The 16586-nt window shown below is 51.6% G+C and overlaps 1 protein-coding gene across 1 annotated transcript; it reads left to right on the top strand.

Moving 5' to 3' along the window:
• The first annotated feature begins 749 nt into the window (after window positions 1–749).
• LOC142574774 (acetylcholinesterase-1-like) lies at window positions 750–15920 on the top strand. The gene is made up of 3 exons (XM_075683789.1): window positions 750–829; window positions 3094–4602; window positions 15650–15920. The coding sequence occupies exons 1-3, from the start codon at window positions 750–752 to the stop codon at window positions 15918–15920; spliced, it is 1860 nt and encodes a 619-aa protein (XP_075539904.1).
• The last annotated feature ends 666 nt before the right edge of the window (window positions 15921–16586 follow it).

The following is a 16586-nucleotide window of genomic DNA, read 5'->3' on the forward strand; positions in this document are numbered from 1 at the left end:
CGTCTACAATCCCAGGAGGCGTGACGACCTCCTCCTCGCAGCAGCCTCGGTATAACCAAAGGAGGAGGGGCCCTCTTTCAGTGCCGGACACGTGACGTCGACGGAAGCAAGATCCCGCCCACGATTGTAGAGAGCCTATTTAAGGGGCTCCGAAATGTACTTTTGATCACTTCATGCTCTTCTCATTTTCTTTCATCTACCTTTGAATAAACCGTCCAAGCTTCGCACTACAAATCGTCTCGCCCTTGATGGTCGCCATGGTCTACCGGATGCCTGCAGCCCGGAGCCAGCGCCACGCTACCCAATAAGTAATGTCGGTCGAGCTTCAATAGGCAGGCGTCGCTACAACTCGGGAGCAGTACGATACGCTACCCTGGAGTACGCAACAGTCGCCATCGCTTGCGTATGAAACCGCCAACGCAAATGTGCGTGATGGCACTAGTTTCGGGATCACTGGAGAAAAAATGGAGGCAGTACGCAGAAGTGCAAACACACGTCATACTTTCATTATTAGACACACCTTCCAGATCGAAATAGCACACACGAGACGGTTCTCTAAAATACATTCTAGAGGACACACAGCTATATATGAATTAGTGAAAGCTAATCATGCAGCCTACAGTTCAGGTAGAAGCCGCTGTCGCCGTGTTGGAGACGTCGTGGAACTTGTGTCAGACTGCAGGCGTTGTCTTCTGGCCGCCTATAGCTCAGGTGACCCTCCGCCACAGTCGACGAATCAGAGCATCTGCATGGCTGCAAGGCTCAGGAACGACAGCCCTCCTGGACCAGTTGTCCAGCGGGAGACCCGGCCAAGGTGGTATCTCAGCCAGTGAGAGCGTCGGTTCGGGTGCAGGCGTAGTTACGTGGGCGGCGATTGCGCCCCTAGGGCCGGAAGCCCTCCCTTCCAACGCCCATACTAGCGCTGTACACACACTACGCTCTATGGAGCCACGTTTTACGAGGTGCCACTGCTGCCGCTCACAAATCAGTTTCTTCTCTGCCACATTACGGCGCACTTTCTTCGTTTGTTCTTGCTTTTACGCGCAAGCGCACATGCCCCGTCAGTGAAATCGGCAAGATTATGCGTGTTGCCGCGAGGAAGGCGAGCGCCGGAGGAGGAAGGCCCCAGGAGGTGGAAAAGATTATTGTGCGCCGGAGAGAGTACGCAGGAGAGCGCTGAGCATGCCAGGGGGGATGAATGAATGGATGTAATGAGCGTCCCCTTTGGCATGAGGCGGTGGGTTGTGCCACTAAGCTGTTGCTATTATACTGTCTAATGTCCTACCTAGGTTAAACAATAAAAAAAGGAAAGAAACTATATGAACTACCACACCGAAATTTTCTGGTCCCCTGTTGCCAACTGTGCTTTTGTACGTCTCCGTTGTTTTGTCGTTTCCCTACTTCCACCAATCCTTCAATCGCCTCTTACTACCAGCCCACGGCAAAGCAACGCCACCTAGAGGAAAGTCTAGGTGGCGTGGAGCACGGAACTGCACTTTCGTCCACTTTGACATATAAGCATTGCCCGTAGGGCCTATAAATAAACAGTCAATTATTGTAATTGGTTTGATAAGTAAATTGGTTGCCTTGGCTTTTCTTTGAAATCATTCCCACCAGGACACACAATTATTCTGTGGTTACGTCATTCAAACAGATATTCTGGCTTTAAAAAAATTACCGACGATTACGTTACTTCCTAATGCGAAATTTGAGCGCAGCAAATAAGCTGTTTCACCTTTTCGATAGATTGAGGCAAAGAAATCGAGCAACACATGTATGCGCTATCACAGAATTTTTTTTTATTTTTCACACGTATTCCTTTAACAAAGACTCCACTAGGTAAGCTTCTGCTTCGGCGGCACGCACCTCTGGATTCTGACGGCGACGGCGCTGGGCCTCTGCTCTGGCAGCTCGTTTAGCAGCAGCAGCAGCAGCAGCAGCAGACGGAGGACTTCCATCGGTCGTCTCGCTCATGGCTGAGAAAGAACTGGCAGATAATTTCGCAGTGGCGAACGGCAGCGGCAATTTCGGCTCGGGCGGTGCACATATACAGATCCGCCGCCACCGATCTGGCTCTCTGATTGCCACCGCACAGGGCGAACGGCAGCGGCAATTTCGGCTCGGGCGGTGCACATATACAGATCCGCCGTCACCGATCTGGCTCTCTGATTGCCACCGCACAGGGGTTGCATTGGAGGAGGAGCGAAGAAAGGAATTAAGTTCGAGCCGGCGCTTTGACAACCGGAGACTCGCAGGAAGAGGGGGGAGGGGGGCGGCGTGTACACCCAGCGGCAAACGATGGGGGCAGAAGCGCGCGCAGCAAGCGGACAACACGATAAAGGGAGGAGGGAAGAGATAGCAGCGACTGACTGATGCCGCTGACGCCGATAGTGAGTCAACCCCAGCTGCGGAGTTGGTTTCAGGGACAACGCCGCCGATGCCGACACAAACAATATGATACCCTCGCTTCCGCAGCGCTAAGAACCAGGTCTAGCCGTGGGAAGGTGGTCACGTATTCGTCGACGTGCCGGGGCCTACGTGAAATAACCGGCGCGTCGGCAACTGAAGAGCACCCTATCCGCCACACAAGAACAGGGGGGGGGACCCTTTCCTCCTCTTTCTGCATGGCGGCGACGGTGTTCTATGCAGTCACGTTATCTTGACTCTCTAGCGGCGTCAGCGGCATCCAGCGGTATCAGTCGGTCGCTGCTAGCGCTGGGGGGATGAAAGGGGGGCGGAGCTGGTTACGAGGCCGACGACAACGCCGACGACGACGCGAAACCCAGGAACGGACGCCAAAGAGCTGCGCTCTAAAACGTTTGAAGCAGTAAAAGAACACTGTAAAGTGCAACTATAGCTATAACTCATGGTTCCACAACATCGTGGAATAACTTCCTACAGTGTTCTTTACAAGATAACGTGGGCTTATATTGACGAGTCGGCGTCTCACTGCTGCTGACCACAGTAATCAAGTGAATAAAGATGTAAATGCAGTTTGCTAGCTTTCTTTTTGTTTTCCAAGAAAGACGCTGCTCAGTTCCCTTGCGCACTGCTTGTTTCATTTGTGTTTACATCATGCCATTTCACTTGCAGGGTTCTTGTCGTGAGCCTCTGCATCATCGGCTTGGTCCTTTGTACTACCATCATCATCCTAGAACTCACGGACCCTCTGCCCGCTGCTCGGACATCGTCGGAATGCCTGGTCGTATGGACTTTGGCAGGAAAAGTCCGAGGCAAACTCGTTCAGTACAATATCACAGACACCGTCTACAGCACCGTCGCCTTCTACGGTATCCCTTTCGCGGAACCTCCCGTTGGCCGAAACAGATTTATGGTGCCCAAATGCGCGAAACCGCACAGCGGAGTTTTCGACGCCACATACAAGAGACCACCTTGCAAGCAGCCGGACACGCACAAGCCAAGGAACTACACCATGGACATCTCCAACACGACTGAGGACTGCCTGCACATTAACGTATGGCTACCGGGTACTTGCGCTAATCCTGGAAAGGCGCACGCCGTCGTGTTCTGGCTGCATGGAAGCGCCTTCGCAGGCGGCGTAAGCAGCTACGACTTCTACGACGGCCGCTTCTTGTCCGGTCTGGGGAACTTGGTGGTCGCGGTGCCCAACTACCGCGTCTCACTCTTCGGCTTCCTCAACTCGGGCACGGGTCACGGCGTGCGGGGCAACATGGGTCTGCACGACCAAGTTCTGGCGCTGCGATGGGTTCGCGACAACATCGGTCACTTCGGCGGAGACCGTGACAACATCCTGGTGGCCGGCGACGGCGCAGGCGCCACATCGCTGACGCTCCTGATGGCTAGTCCGCTGGGTTCGCCGTCCACCTTCAATAGGGCTTACCTCCTGAGTGGCACCGTGATACCGGACATGATGTCTAACGCGGGCAGCAAGGCACGGGCTACTTTCGAAGCGATCGCAGACGCCACTCAGTGCCAGTCGGATAATGCGACCGCCGTGTTGCGCTGTCTTCAAGAGCGAAACGCCTCGGCACTCCTGGAAGCCTCCGAAGAAGTGCACATGCAACTCACACCGAGCCGAGAGGGACCACTGCTCCCCGCGGACGCCGTAGAAATTGGCAAACGTGACATAAGGCATCTTCAAGTTATGATGAGCAATACCCTCAACGAGGCCACGTCATTGTTCCAGACACTTCAGCCGCAGTTTCAAGGCAAAAAGCAGGCGCATCCCAAAGAAACCATCAGGGCGGTGTTCAAGGAGCGCTTCGGCGGTGTGAGCGATCTGGTTATTGACATCATGTTCGATATCCTCAAAGAGAAGCACCACGACGTCGACGACCCAGACTATAAAGGTTGGGTCGACTTGATCGACGACATGCTCTTCCGTTGTCCGGCAATGAGTTTCGCAACGAAGCTCGCGAAAAGCGGCGCGACCGTTTATTACTACATCTACGAGCCAAAGCCATCGTCTACGTTGCTCGACGGCGACAGCACAAGCCACGGCGAAGACGTGCTTGTATTATTCGGCACAGTAACCTTTCTCTACCCTGAGCTTGGTACGGCCGAAGAAAGAGCCACAACGCTTCGCATGATTCGCACACTCTCCAATTTCGCAAATAACGGGTAAGACGCTTCTTGGTATTATTCACAGAACAATATTTCACGCACAAAGAAAACGATGGGCGGAATTCAGCTAGCTCTAGAAAAACGACACATTCACGTAATTTCACTAATGTTTTAATTTGCCGAGAAATGTTTTCATTAGGAGACGGCGCACCCATTGACACACACAGAAAGGACGGACACGACAAACGAATGCCGAGACGAAACATACCGCTTATATCGTCTGTCCTCTGCGTATGTGAATCAATTTGCTCCCCTCTTCTAATGGTCGTTCGAACCAACTATAGCTCAACAAGAAATCCTCCTTAGAAATGTTTTTGTATCTACTAAATATCTGTGAGTGACATAACTTCGACAAATCCTGATCACACGTACGCGAAAAACAAAAGTGTACAGAACCACTTTCGTGTTAACACTCGCTAAACCCGTCTGTCTTTTATTTCGTAAGTACGAGATCAATTAACAGGCGGATGCATTTGATGTCACCGGAGGACCCATACTAGGCCAGTATTTTGTAACGATTGTCTCCCTTCGATTGTGTCTATTTGTTACCTCCGTACCTCCAAGTCGCCCGCCCCGCATTGGTTGGGGCTCTGCAAAGCGAGTCCAGGTGCAGCAACGTGTTTGTGTAAATTGAGCAGTCGTTTTTTTAAATTCAGCAGTCGTGTGTATGGGTTGCGAGCGTGCGTGCGTGTGATAACAGCACCACGGCGACGACGTTGAAAATGAACGTATGAGGGCAGCAGCGAGATTTCTGCGGCGGCCGTTCGACGCGAGCTTACGACATGGCGATTTTTTGTGTTTACGTAGGTAGTGGACGATTGCAAGCGAAACACCGGCAGTGACGTCATTAGCGATTACCTGTTCTAAAATCGTATGTACAGTCCTGAGCAATATGAGCGGGAACACGCGAGCGCGTGCCAAATATCCTCGAACCCGACGTGGGGCGATCGCGGCGGCAGCTGTCGGAAACAAAGTGAAAAGGGCGACACGGTTCCGCTAACTTTTTGCACTCCCGCTTCGCTAGCATTGCGACGAAATGGCAGCTAATTGCGTGTCAACGGTCGCAAGCGATCATATGAGTCGATATCAGTGCGCGAAACCACATCCAATGACCCATCAAGCTTGGTAACTATTGAGGGAGAGGCCGTGACGTAGCCTGCCGTGATTCACAGGATTTGCTTATATCTAGGTGGCGTTGGCTGATAATTCATACACCTGTTTTATATTTTCTTTCGTGGAATATGCTTATAAAAGCAGATCACCGCTGTCCGTGCCTAGCAGTCATCTGTGTTTCAGCGTCTAACGATGTCGCGAGTGCCTTTGCATAAGCGGGAACAGTCGTCGAATTGCCAAAGAAAGGTTACACGCAGCGCAACATTGCTGCCTTGGCAGGCTGCCAGTTGAAGACCGTCAACAGGATAGTCCAAGAATACCTAGATGACGGACGCATTAAGGATGCGCCGCACAAGAGGCGACCCCGCGCCACGTCGATGGACCAAGACCTACAAATCGTTTCTGCAGTGAATGAGAAGCCATTTCAAAGTGCGAAGGACGTGCGAAGGACGTGCGCAGTACTCTCGACTTAGCAAATGTAAGTGACAGCATGGTACGGCGAAGGTTATTCGAAGTACTCCGAAGTTGCGTTGCCGCTCAGAAGCCCCTTCTCACAGTTGCCAATAAAACTGCTCCGCTGAAGCTCGCCGTTCGATCACAGCAGCTAGAGGATGTCGAATTGGAAATACGTCGTCCTCTCCGGCGAATCTACTTTCTCGAGCCACTGGGACCAGCAGGAAAGAGTGCGGCGCATAAAGAACACACGCTTCTGCCCGCAGAACATCGAGGAGGTGGCCGCAAGCGGACCCACCTCAGTAAACGAGTTGGCGGCTATTTCGCGCGACGGCACAAGTTCCCTTGTAAGCATATCTGGGAGATTTACGAGTGCTGCGTGTTGCACATTGCTGGATCACGAGATGATCCCACATGCATCGAATGGTCCACACCCGGATGGGTACTATCTATTCCGACAGGAGCTGTCTCCTTTGCATAGAGCAAAGGGCGTGACACATATTTTAGATAAACTAGGGGTAATGCGCCTTCAGTGGTGCGTGGCGGGTGCGGACATGAACCTAATAGAGCATGCTTGGGCACATATGAAGGCTAACCTTTCCACGCTGTCTTTAAACTTGGCGACCGCTGATAAACTGTGGAAAGCTTTACAAGAAGAGTGGAAACGCCTTCAAAGTGACACAGCCTTCGTCGAGGCTCTCTACGTGTCTCTGCGAGAAAGAATGAAGGCCTTCATTCAAGCCGGCGCAGCCATGGCTCGTTATTAGCCCACCGAACGCGCGAGAAAACGGCGAGCTAATGCTGACATAATAGGGTACTTTTTTATGCGCATTCAAAGATTGTTACCATGCCGCAAGCGCCCAAAAAATATTTTGAACCGATTGCTGCGTGCATCTCTGTTTACGAGAACCAGGATACAGCAAAACAGGTATAAAACACAATACTACTTTTTCTTGCTCGTGAAAGATATTACATGCGATATAGTCACAAGCCGGTATCACTGCCAGACGTTCCGTGCGTGTCAGAGAGTGAGAGAAAGAGGTATTTTGCACAGAACTATAAGCAACAGTTGGCCTCGCTCTGCGTGCTAGAACCGCCTTATCATCGATATCGGCCGGTGAAACGGCATCGGCTGATGCGTAAGCATTTCGTACTACTAACGTGGTGTTTCGTGGTCGTATGCCGGTCTGTTTCGCATAATTGCAATAACGACCGCGGGAGAATCGTGAAACGGAGAACTAGAACCGAACTATTAAGTGACACTTGCACGATACGATGTAGAAGAGGCGAGCAGAAGCAATGTTCACTAGTGCTGCGTGTTTCTGTAGTTCCCCGCTCTGCGTTGCGTCATTGTTGTTTCTGGCGTAATCTGTAGACAGTTTTAGTTACACGTACGTAGAGGCTTCACGTACGCAAACGTGAAAAGCCTTCGTACCATACGTGCACGCCATCTGAAACGCTTTTAGCTACACGTACGCGTCGCACGCCAAGAGGGACCCCGTAGCTCCATCTGTCGGGAAATGTGAACACGGCGGTAGCCAATTCAATCCTGTCGCCGTGTTTCGATGCGAGCCGTCTGCGCGCGCGCGGCCCGCTATCGCTTGTTCGAGATCTTGCGGAGCTCCTGCGCGAAACTGTCTACGTGCGCAAGAAACGCACGCAACGAATTGAATGTCACGTACGTCCGTGAGACGCGCGCGCGCCCGCTACGTTCTACGCATGCGCACTGCTCACACGTAGAAGTTCTACGTACGCAAGCCTCTACGTACGTGTAACTAAAACTGTCTTGTATTGAGGACGCTATTCTACATTTCTGCGTTTCCGTTCTTCAGTAAGCGGCTGCGGTCATCTTGGCGCCATTACAGTAAATATGAAAGCGCTGCGGCAACGCGAACTGCTGCGGAAGGCAGCACAACGTGAACTGATGAGGCAAGCAAAGTACTGTGGGTGGCGGCGCCAGGCGCGCTGATGACGGTCCGGTCATTATATGCCATTATCGCTCATTAGCGCCTTATGTATCCGCTTCGAACCATTATTAACCATGATCAACAGTGCTCCGGCTTTGACTATACGTCTGACGTGGCGGCGCGGGTTCTATCTTGATAGCGATGTTCCATGCCGACAGAGAGTGCCGACGGCTGATAGTTGGACGTGCTATGTTGTCGCCGCTTATTTGGCCTTAGATACGCGCGGACCCGTATCCTCAAAGTGATCTGCGAAACGTTGAAAGCGCTGCGTGTGTTGAGAGCTCCGTGAGCGTTATGTTCTCGCCGCGTCGTTCGCGTTGAAGTGACGGGCAGCACGAAGGTAATGTCACTCGATGCTGTGGGCTATATATCTTATCGCCTGACATAACGATAAGCAATCGTCTTACACGATGGACGGACGGAGGGATTTATTGTTCAGTAAGCGTAGCAATGCTTACGCATTTAAAAGTACAGTAATGAAAGCTTGAAGCAGACAATGGCCCGTCCGCCCGACCGCCTGGTTTCATCTCCTTTTCTCGCGCCCGCCGTGAAAGCGCCGGTGCCCAAGTGCGAATCTTTGTCTTCACAATCGGCCACTCTGCAGATAAGACAAAAAAGAATTAACAGTTAATTTTGAAACTGACAGTTCACTTCAACCATTCAACCGCCAAAACCATTTCTTGAGGCACGACACGTGTACGGCGAAGTTATTTCTTTTACGTCTGTCGAGGGTGGCACTCGGAACTGAGGTGCTTACGCGCCAGGTGTTCTCCTATGCGCTCAGTAATAGTGAAGGGCCCTTCAAACGGCGGTAGTAAATTCTGGCCTGGTGAGCTGACTCCCCTTCGTACCCACATCTCATCACAGACGTTATACACCAGAGCAGGTGAATGTCGGCGGTCGTAGTGGCACTTGCGCGTTGCTTGCGCTTGTGAAGCTCTTCTGATCGCTGCTGTTCTGATTTAGTCAAAGACGGACGCTCGTTCGGCGAAGCTGAGGATGGTAACGGGAGCGTGCAGGTTGAGGATCGCTTTCAGCTGTGGCACCTACCCGTGGGCGGTTTCATACGGCGTTGTCCCAATAGACGTGTGCAGAGCCGTGTTAGAGGCGTACACAGCTGACTGCAGGTGAGTGTCCGAGTCGGCTTCTCCTTTTTTCCCTATTTTCGAATACGGAGAGACTCGGGCATGTTTTTTTTTTTCGTTCGTTCCGTAACGCCGTTGCCTGGGGATGAAATGCGGGCGTGTAATGGTGCTCCACCCCTGCCGTACAGGTTAATTCCTTAGTTCGCGACTGCGACATGTCGCAGCACGGTCTGATATTAAATTTTTTGGCAGGCCATGCCTCCATTCCAATCTTAGCTTCAGGAAATCGATTAGGAGACCGGATGCGGGAGATGGCACAGCGGCCACTTCGACGTACTTCGATAAATAGTCCGCGGTCACAATAATGTAGCGGTTTCCTGCTGTAGTGATCGGTAGAGGTCCGATGTAGTCGATGCAAACAGTGTGAAAATAGTTTCTGACTGCGGAATAGGTGTCATTAATTCAGGCTAGCATCCTGGCAGTCGCTTGTATTGCTGAGACAGTTCGCAACTAGCGACGTAGGAGCGGACATTGCTTTCCATCTTCGGTCAGCAGAAGCGTTCTTGTAATTTGCGGAACGTGGCTCTTTGGCCGATGTGTCCTCCTTCCGGGTGTCATGAATGACTCGCAATATTTCTGATCTAAAGCAATTAGGAATTACTAGGAGTGAACGTTCTTCTGAGTGGTCCTTGTGCCACTGACGCTGATACAGTGGGCCTTCGTGTATTACAAAAGTCAAATTATTTTCTGTAGCAGAGATTGAGGCGATGACAGCTATATCTTAGTCCTGCTGTGGGGCTTTGGAGAGGCCTTGTTAGGAAAAAATCCGACTGCTCCTTTTGGGGCACAACGGTCAAGGGGGTTCTGGGAGAGAGCATCGGCGACGTTGTTTAGCCTCCCGGCACGGTGGCACACGTCTAAATGGTACTCTTGCATTGTGATGATCGATCGGGCAAACTTGTGCTTCAGCTGCTGCTTGGAAAACATCCACGTTAATGCAGCATTGTGAGTGAACTTCCGCCCAAAGAATACAGACGCAATTTGTCATCCACACTCCAAGACATTTTAGTTTATTGGAGTGGCAGTGGCGCTCGGTATCTGAAAGTTTGCGGCTCGCATGTTGGACAACACGTTCGATGTCATCACGTTCACGTTGCACTAGCACTCCCCCGAGGCCCATCTGGCTTGTATCAGTGTGCATTTTCGTAGTCCAGTCGTCATTGAAGCGCCTTGCTACGGGACAGCGAGTTAACCGCAGTTTTAAAGTTCGAAAAGTGATGTCTTCGCGGCGCCGCATTCAAAACAAACTCCATCTTTAAGTAAATTTGTCAGGGGAGCAGCGGTCGATGCGAAGTGGGGAAAGAATCTGCGTAAGTACGAAGCCATACCTACAAACAACTGAACTTGGTTCAGGCAAGTTGGTGTGGGATATTCTGCCACAGCAGCAATGCGCTCCGGGAGCGACTGGATGCCGTTTGGAGTGATAGTATGTCCTAGGTATGAAATATTGGAGAGACCAAAAAGGCACTCCTCACGGTTCAACCGAAACTCATCCTCATAGAGCTTGTGTAGTACTTCGTCCAGATTGCGCAGATGTTCTTCCGTTGCGCCGCGACTAGGATGTCACCCAGGTACACTACACAAGCTTGGTTCTTCAGAGGCCCTAGCACGCAATTCAAGGCATGCTAAAAGGTACTAGGAGCCTTGCGCAAACCAAACGGCATGCGGATGAATTCTTACAAGCCTGAAGGAGTCCGAAAGGCTGTCTTACACTTATCTACTTCAGCGAAGTTGATCTGCCGGTATCCCGCGCGTAAATCAAGCGATGAAATGAACTTGGAATGGCCGACTGTACCAATAGCGTCAGCAATTGGACGTAGTGAGTACGCGTCGGGCGTCGGGCGTCGTACACTATAGTGAATACGCATCGGACGCCGTACACTTGTTTAGCTGCCTATAGTAGACGCAAAATCTCAAAGAACCATTCGTTTTCTGAACAAGCACTACAGGAACTGCCCACGGGCTTGAACAGGGTCGAATGATGCCCGTGTACAGCATTTCACGCACGTGTTCTGCGATCACGGTACGTACTCGTTCCGCGTACCTCCTCAGTGGCACATATATCGGCGAGTGGTCACCCGTGGGTACATGATGCACCCGCACATTATTGCCTGGGAGGACAACCGTACTATGGGCGAACAATGCAACGTGGCGAGCGAGTAGCGAGGACAAGATAGGCAAATTTGCAGGCTCACCTGTCGGTGTCGGAACTGGCGTGGAAGTGGCTATGGTGCTCTGGGTCAGAATTGTAGAAGGGCGGAGCTCAACACGACCGTGGTCGATGGTGATTTGAATGTCGCCGAACAGCATGAAATACGTCCCCAGAATCATGTCGGCAGGGAGGTCCTCGAAGACAGGAACAGCTGGGAAGCATTTTGTCCCGGCCGAAGTCCGGACATGAATGTCGATCGTGCCCACTGGCACAGCGCAGCCTCCTAGTCCTTGCGTCCATGGGCGGATTATGTCAGGAGCATGACGTTGGTGTAGAAGCGTCCTCTCAGCGTCGGTATCCACAAGCACCAACAGGTCGCCTATCTCTTCCACAAACATTGTTAACACATGAGATTGGCAGGCCTGGTGATGGGTCCGGGTTTTTCGCGGATGAGGGCAATCCTTGGCATTGTGGCCAATACGAGCACAAGAGAAGCAGCCCCGTCGTGTGGAGACGGTCAATGAAGCCTCCGGAATGCCTGCAGCAATACGAGGCCGAGTGCTATGCTGCAGTTCAGCTGCCTTTCGAGTGAAAACAGAAGGGGATGCTTGCAGAGGCTGAGCAAAAGATGGCAGCATAGGTAGAGTCGAGCAACCCCTCGATCACATACTGGCGAGCAGCAGGAAAGAGCCAGCTGATGCCGCAGTCCTCTAAAAGGTTGACCTTGTCACACCTGTAGAGTGTTACCTCTTCGATTGGTGCTTACCGGCGGCCGCGCATGCGCATTAAACGATCGTCATAGGAAAGGAGCTGGTGGAATGAAGTCACTAAAGCCACACTCCATGCGGCCCAGGAAGTATACGGAGAGCCGCAAATCTGTGCCACGCTTTGGCGGCATCCCGAGGTCGGCTTTCGGAGAGCGACATCTTCGCGTCCTCTGAAAAGGTTTCTCGAAGGGCTAATGAATTGACTGTGTTTACCCACAACTTTGGATCGTCGTCGAAGCCACGGAACTCGGCAGCTTCCGCGGGACAAGGTGAAGGAAGTGCGCTACGCGCAAGCGCTGTAGGGATGGAACCCGTGTCGTCTTCCAGGCGCTTTGTCAGAGCTGCTATTGCCTGTGTGACCATAGCCATGTTGCTAGAGGCTGCATTAGAGGAGTTATGGAAAGCGTCCGCCGCGGATGCAGCAGGCGCTTGAGTCGCGGCAGCGGAATGCACGTCCAAGGGGGCGTGTACGGCGCCCCTTGGCTGTAAAGCGTTTTGCATAGCGATGTGACGGGAATCGACGATCTGAGAAGTTGGAATGACAAGCGTCGCGACGGCAAGATCAGAGGCCGAGAAACCGCGAGTGCGTGTCCGAGCGCTGCGGCATGATGATGTGTGGTGCTTTATGGCGCAAGGGCCAGGTATGACCGAGCGCTGCGGCAAGCGCTGGAGCAGACGCAGCAGGATGCCGGAGGATTTGCCAGCTCCGCAACGCGATTATCGAGGGTGTGTCGTCGAGAGAGTGAAGTAATGAGAGAGTGAGGCAGACAATCGGCCGTCCACCAGAACGCCTGGTTTACTGCTATATTTTTTTCTCGCGCCCGCCGTGTGAGCGCCGGCGCCCAAGTGCGCATCTTCGTCTTCACAGTATAGATTGCTTCGAAATTTAGGCCAATGAAGGCAGATAAAGCGTAATGAACAAAACAACAAGAATGTCTGAAGCCATAAGCACGAAAATCATAGGAATCCATGTACTAACCATCATTCCCATGGTGGTTGAACAATCGCAGCGCCACACTTCCCTCCAGCAATTATTACAGAAAACGCTGGCCTGCGACATACGATGCCACAAGCGGCTAATTTTTCACTGGAATTTTTTTCAGTTTCACCTTGTAATGATGGCGAAAAACCGAAACACAGCCAAAAGTGCGAGACAACCATATTCAGAAATTCGCTTTAACTTGAAGCCGCCACGGCTACAAGTCCGGCACAATATAACGGCTGACGAGAACGCGCCGAAGGAAGGGCAAAGATAATTTTTGGCACGATCAATGTCAGGTGTTCTCCAGTGTCGGAGTTGGCCAAATCGTTGCTTTAAGTTAGGGCGCATTTCTGAATACATGGGGGAAAAAAGCACTGAAATAATAGTGGTGGCAGCTAGCACAATCGTGGAATCTAATCCTTAGGATCGAGTAATCTAATCCTTAGGGTCGAGTCGGACCGCTATTTATTCGTCTGTCACCATATAATCAAGATTAATCGTTGGTGCTCACGGACGCTCCAAATATACAACACTAGCCGCAGCGATACCTGCAGTGGCCATGGCGTTGCGCCACAGAACTCCAGGTCTAGCGTTCGATCCCGGTCCCGCCTGCCGCATGTCAATGGGGGCGATATGCAAAGAAATGTTTCTGTACTAAGATTTAAATAAACGATAAAGAAGCACAGATGGTCAAAATTATTTCGGAGTCCCCTTCTACGACGTAATACTCCAGAATTCTTAGAGCGCAGCTGTTATGCTCCCATTCCTCCGTGTAGCGTCGGCCTGCATCGGCGCCGTACCTCGTAACAGAGCGAACGAGCAGAAAGAAAGATGGAAGCGAACGCGGAGGTGAAGGCGAGCGCAAGAAGAAAAGTGGAAGAAGCTACAGTGAAAGCATCAGGCTGAAAGCGGAAGAGGAGGGAAGTGGAGACGCCCTGCGCATGTGCGAAGTTGCCGGTGGCCACGGCATCCGCAGCCGCGTGGGCGATCTCATCTATGCTTCCCAGGGGGAGGCACAGATGGGCACAGGCACAGTGACATGAGGTGGGGAGGGCTACACTCGCCCGTGACGTCAGCTGCTGAGGTCAGTCCACGGTATCAGCGTTTGTAGCGGTAGTCTGCTCCTGCAAGAGGCGATGACGAGCGGCTTCGAGTAACACTCGATGTTGCGCTCCGTTTGATTTTGTCGCCGCTGACCCCCTCCCCCCCCCCCCCACTCGCGCCAGTACTTCCTTGCGACGAAGGGCCGCTATCGTCGTCGGTGAAACGAAAGCGTGAAAAGCGTAGTACCGCGCAAGACGGGCTGTTAAAAATTAAATTATGGGGTTTTACGTGCCGAAACCACTTTCAGATTATGAGGCACGCCGTAGTGGAGGACTCCGGAAATTTCGACTCCCTGGGGTTCTTTAACGTGCACCTAAATCTAAGTACACGGGTGTTTTCGCATTTCGCCCCCATCGATATGCGGCCGCCGTGGCCGGGATTCGATCCCGCGACCTCGTGCAAGATGGGTTGTGCGGCGACGATGGTTACGATATGGTACCAGAGTAGCGCACGACGTCTGTATGGAAACAAAGCGCTACATGAACGGAAGTCTGTCAGCGCGCCCCCCACGCGCTGCCTCACACGATCTCCCGATTAACGAGGCAGTCGCACCACACTTCGCTCCCATTGCAATATGCCGCACGAGAGAGATTGTGCGCGCCAGTGGTGCTGCTCCCAGCGTTCTCTTCATAATATAAGCCGCGTACCTATATATTCATATTGCAATATATTGACAAGCCAACTGAAAACACTCCTAGAGCTGCGCTCAAATTTTGCATTAGGGAGTACCGTAAATATCAGTGAAAATTTTGAAGTGAAATACGGAACTATTGGCAACACGCCAGACGTTTCTTTTGTTATAAAGCTGGAGAGAAGGATGAAGACATTTCCGATACTGCAACTGTCGATAACTATTTTGCTTGCACCGAGACATAACTGGAAAACAGTTATAATTTAATTAAAACGAACACTGACAACAATTTCAGGCTGCCAGCCACATTGTACGTGAAATTCCGGTGACGTAAACGTCCCTGCTTTCAAGCGCCTTAATGCGTGGTTGCAGCAACGTTGAACTCATGTCAAAAGTACATGCCTATTTTCTGCTGTGCATAGCACATAAGCGTGCAACTCTGGAGCTTGCGAACGACGCTTTACGGCGCCTGCTGGTTAAGAGGTGGCGAGCTCAGGTATACGCGCGGTCACACAAGTTTGCACACTGTGATAAATGCATGGTTTTCTTACGAGCGCGTTCAGTTTGCAGTAGCGGGCTGCTTGCGCGTGCGACACGGCGGCGAATGGGTTTGCACTACGTTCCATTTCTTTTGTCGCATTTACGCATCAGCAATCTCCCGCTGTAAAAGCGCACGTCGCGAGGAGCGAACACACGCAGCGCAACTTTGTGGATCTTGCTGGTCGCGCAGGTCTGTGCCGAAGCTGGTAGACGGTAGTTCGTGGCCGGCGATTCACAATGGGTCCAACGAGGAGATAGTGCGGCTCACGCACGACGGCTACAGCTACAGCAGCAGCCCAGACCACGACTGCTTGCTGGATGAAGATGTCCTCAAGGACACAGGACTAGAGCCGGTCAGCCCGTCACAGCGGGCCATGACCGCCTTGAATGCCTTCGACGGGACCCTGCGGCGGGTGGCGGAAGAACTTATGCGGCTCCATATGCGGCATGGTCTCGCATAAATTTCTCACCTACATATTATTTTATTCTGTATACTTCGTACACACAACGCATAGAACGTTTAAGCAGGGTGAAAATAAATATTACAATGTAAATGAATTACAAAGGACGGCAGTCTTATGAAAATCTTCGCGGTAAGAAATTCAAGTCATGCATTGTACATGTCGACAAGGTAACTTCAATGTCTCTCTTCGTTCAAAGTAAGGTGCGAATGCACTGGCACGTCGTGTGTCGGATATGTCTGGTCGTTAGGGAGACGAATGGTGAGGATCCAACTGCTAGTTTTTCTATTAATAAGCACACGAAGAACTCGTAACACGATGAGGACAGTGGTGCGTAGGGTTCCATGCCGCAAGGGCCAGTAATGCCCAAAGTGCGCAAAACAATGGTGTAATGTATGCGATGATGCAATCATTGACAACGGGCAACGTGCCTGTAAGGGTGTATAAAAACAATAGTAAAAGATTACGCACATCTAGCACACTTTGGAATCTATGTGGAGCGAAGCTTTCATTAAGCGTTTAATAAAATCCTATAGATTTGCCCATTTCGTTCACCTTTGGCGTAAACAGGCGCATGCATGTGCTCACGGTCACCCGTGCTACGCAACGTGGAAAATTTTTTATTCGCGCAAATTTCCTAATTCTTTCTTATGGTATATGTGGCCA

The sequence above is a fragment of the Dermacentor variabilis genome, chromosome 3 (genome assembly GCF_050947875.1).
Source record: "Dermacentor variabilis isolate Ectoservices chromosome 3, ASM5094787v1, whole genome shotgun sequence".
Taxonomy (NCBI): domain Eukaryota; kingdom Metazoa; phylum Arthropoda; class Arachnida; order Ixodida; family Ixodidae; genus Dermacentor; species Dermacentor variabilis.

What these genes read in the sequence shown, in the direction of transcription:
- LOC142574774 (XM_075683789.1), top strand. Translation starts at nt 750, where the DNA reads ATGGCTGCAAGGCTCAGGAACGACAGCCCTCCTGGACCAGTTGTCCAG. An exon ending in CCAAGGTGGTATCTCAGCCA is followed by an intron (nt 830 to 3,093) that starts GTGAGAGCGTCG and finishes TTTCACTTGCAG; the next exon opens with GGTTCTTGTCGTGAGCCTCT. An exon ending in TCCAATTTCGCAAATAACGG is followed by an intron (nt 4,603 to 15,649) that starts GTAAGACGCTTC and finishes CTGGTCGCGCAG; the next exon opens with GTCTGTGCCGAAGCTGGTAG.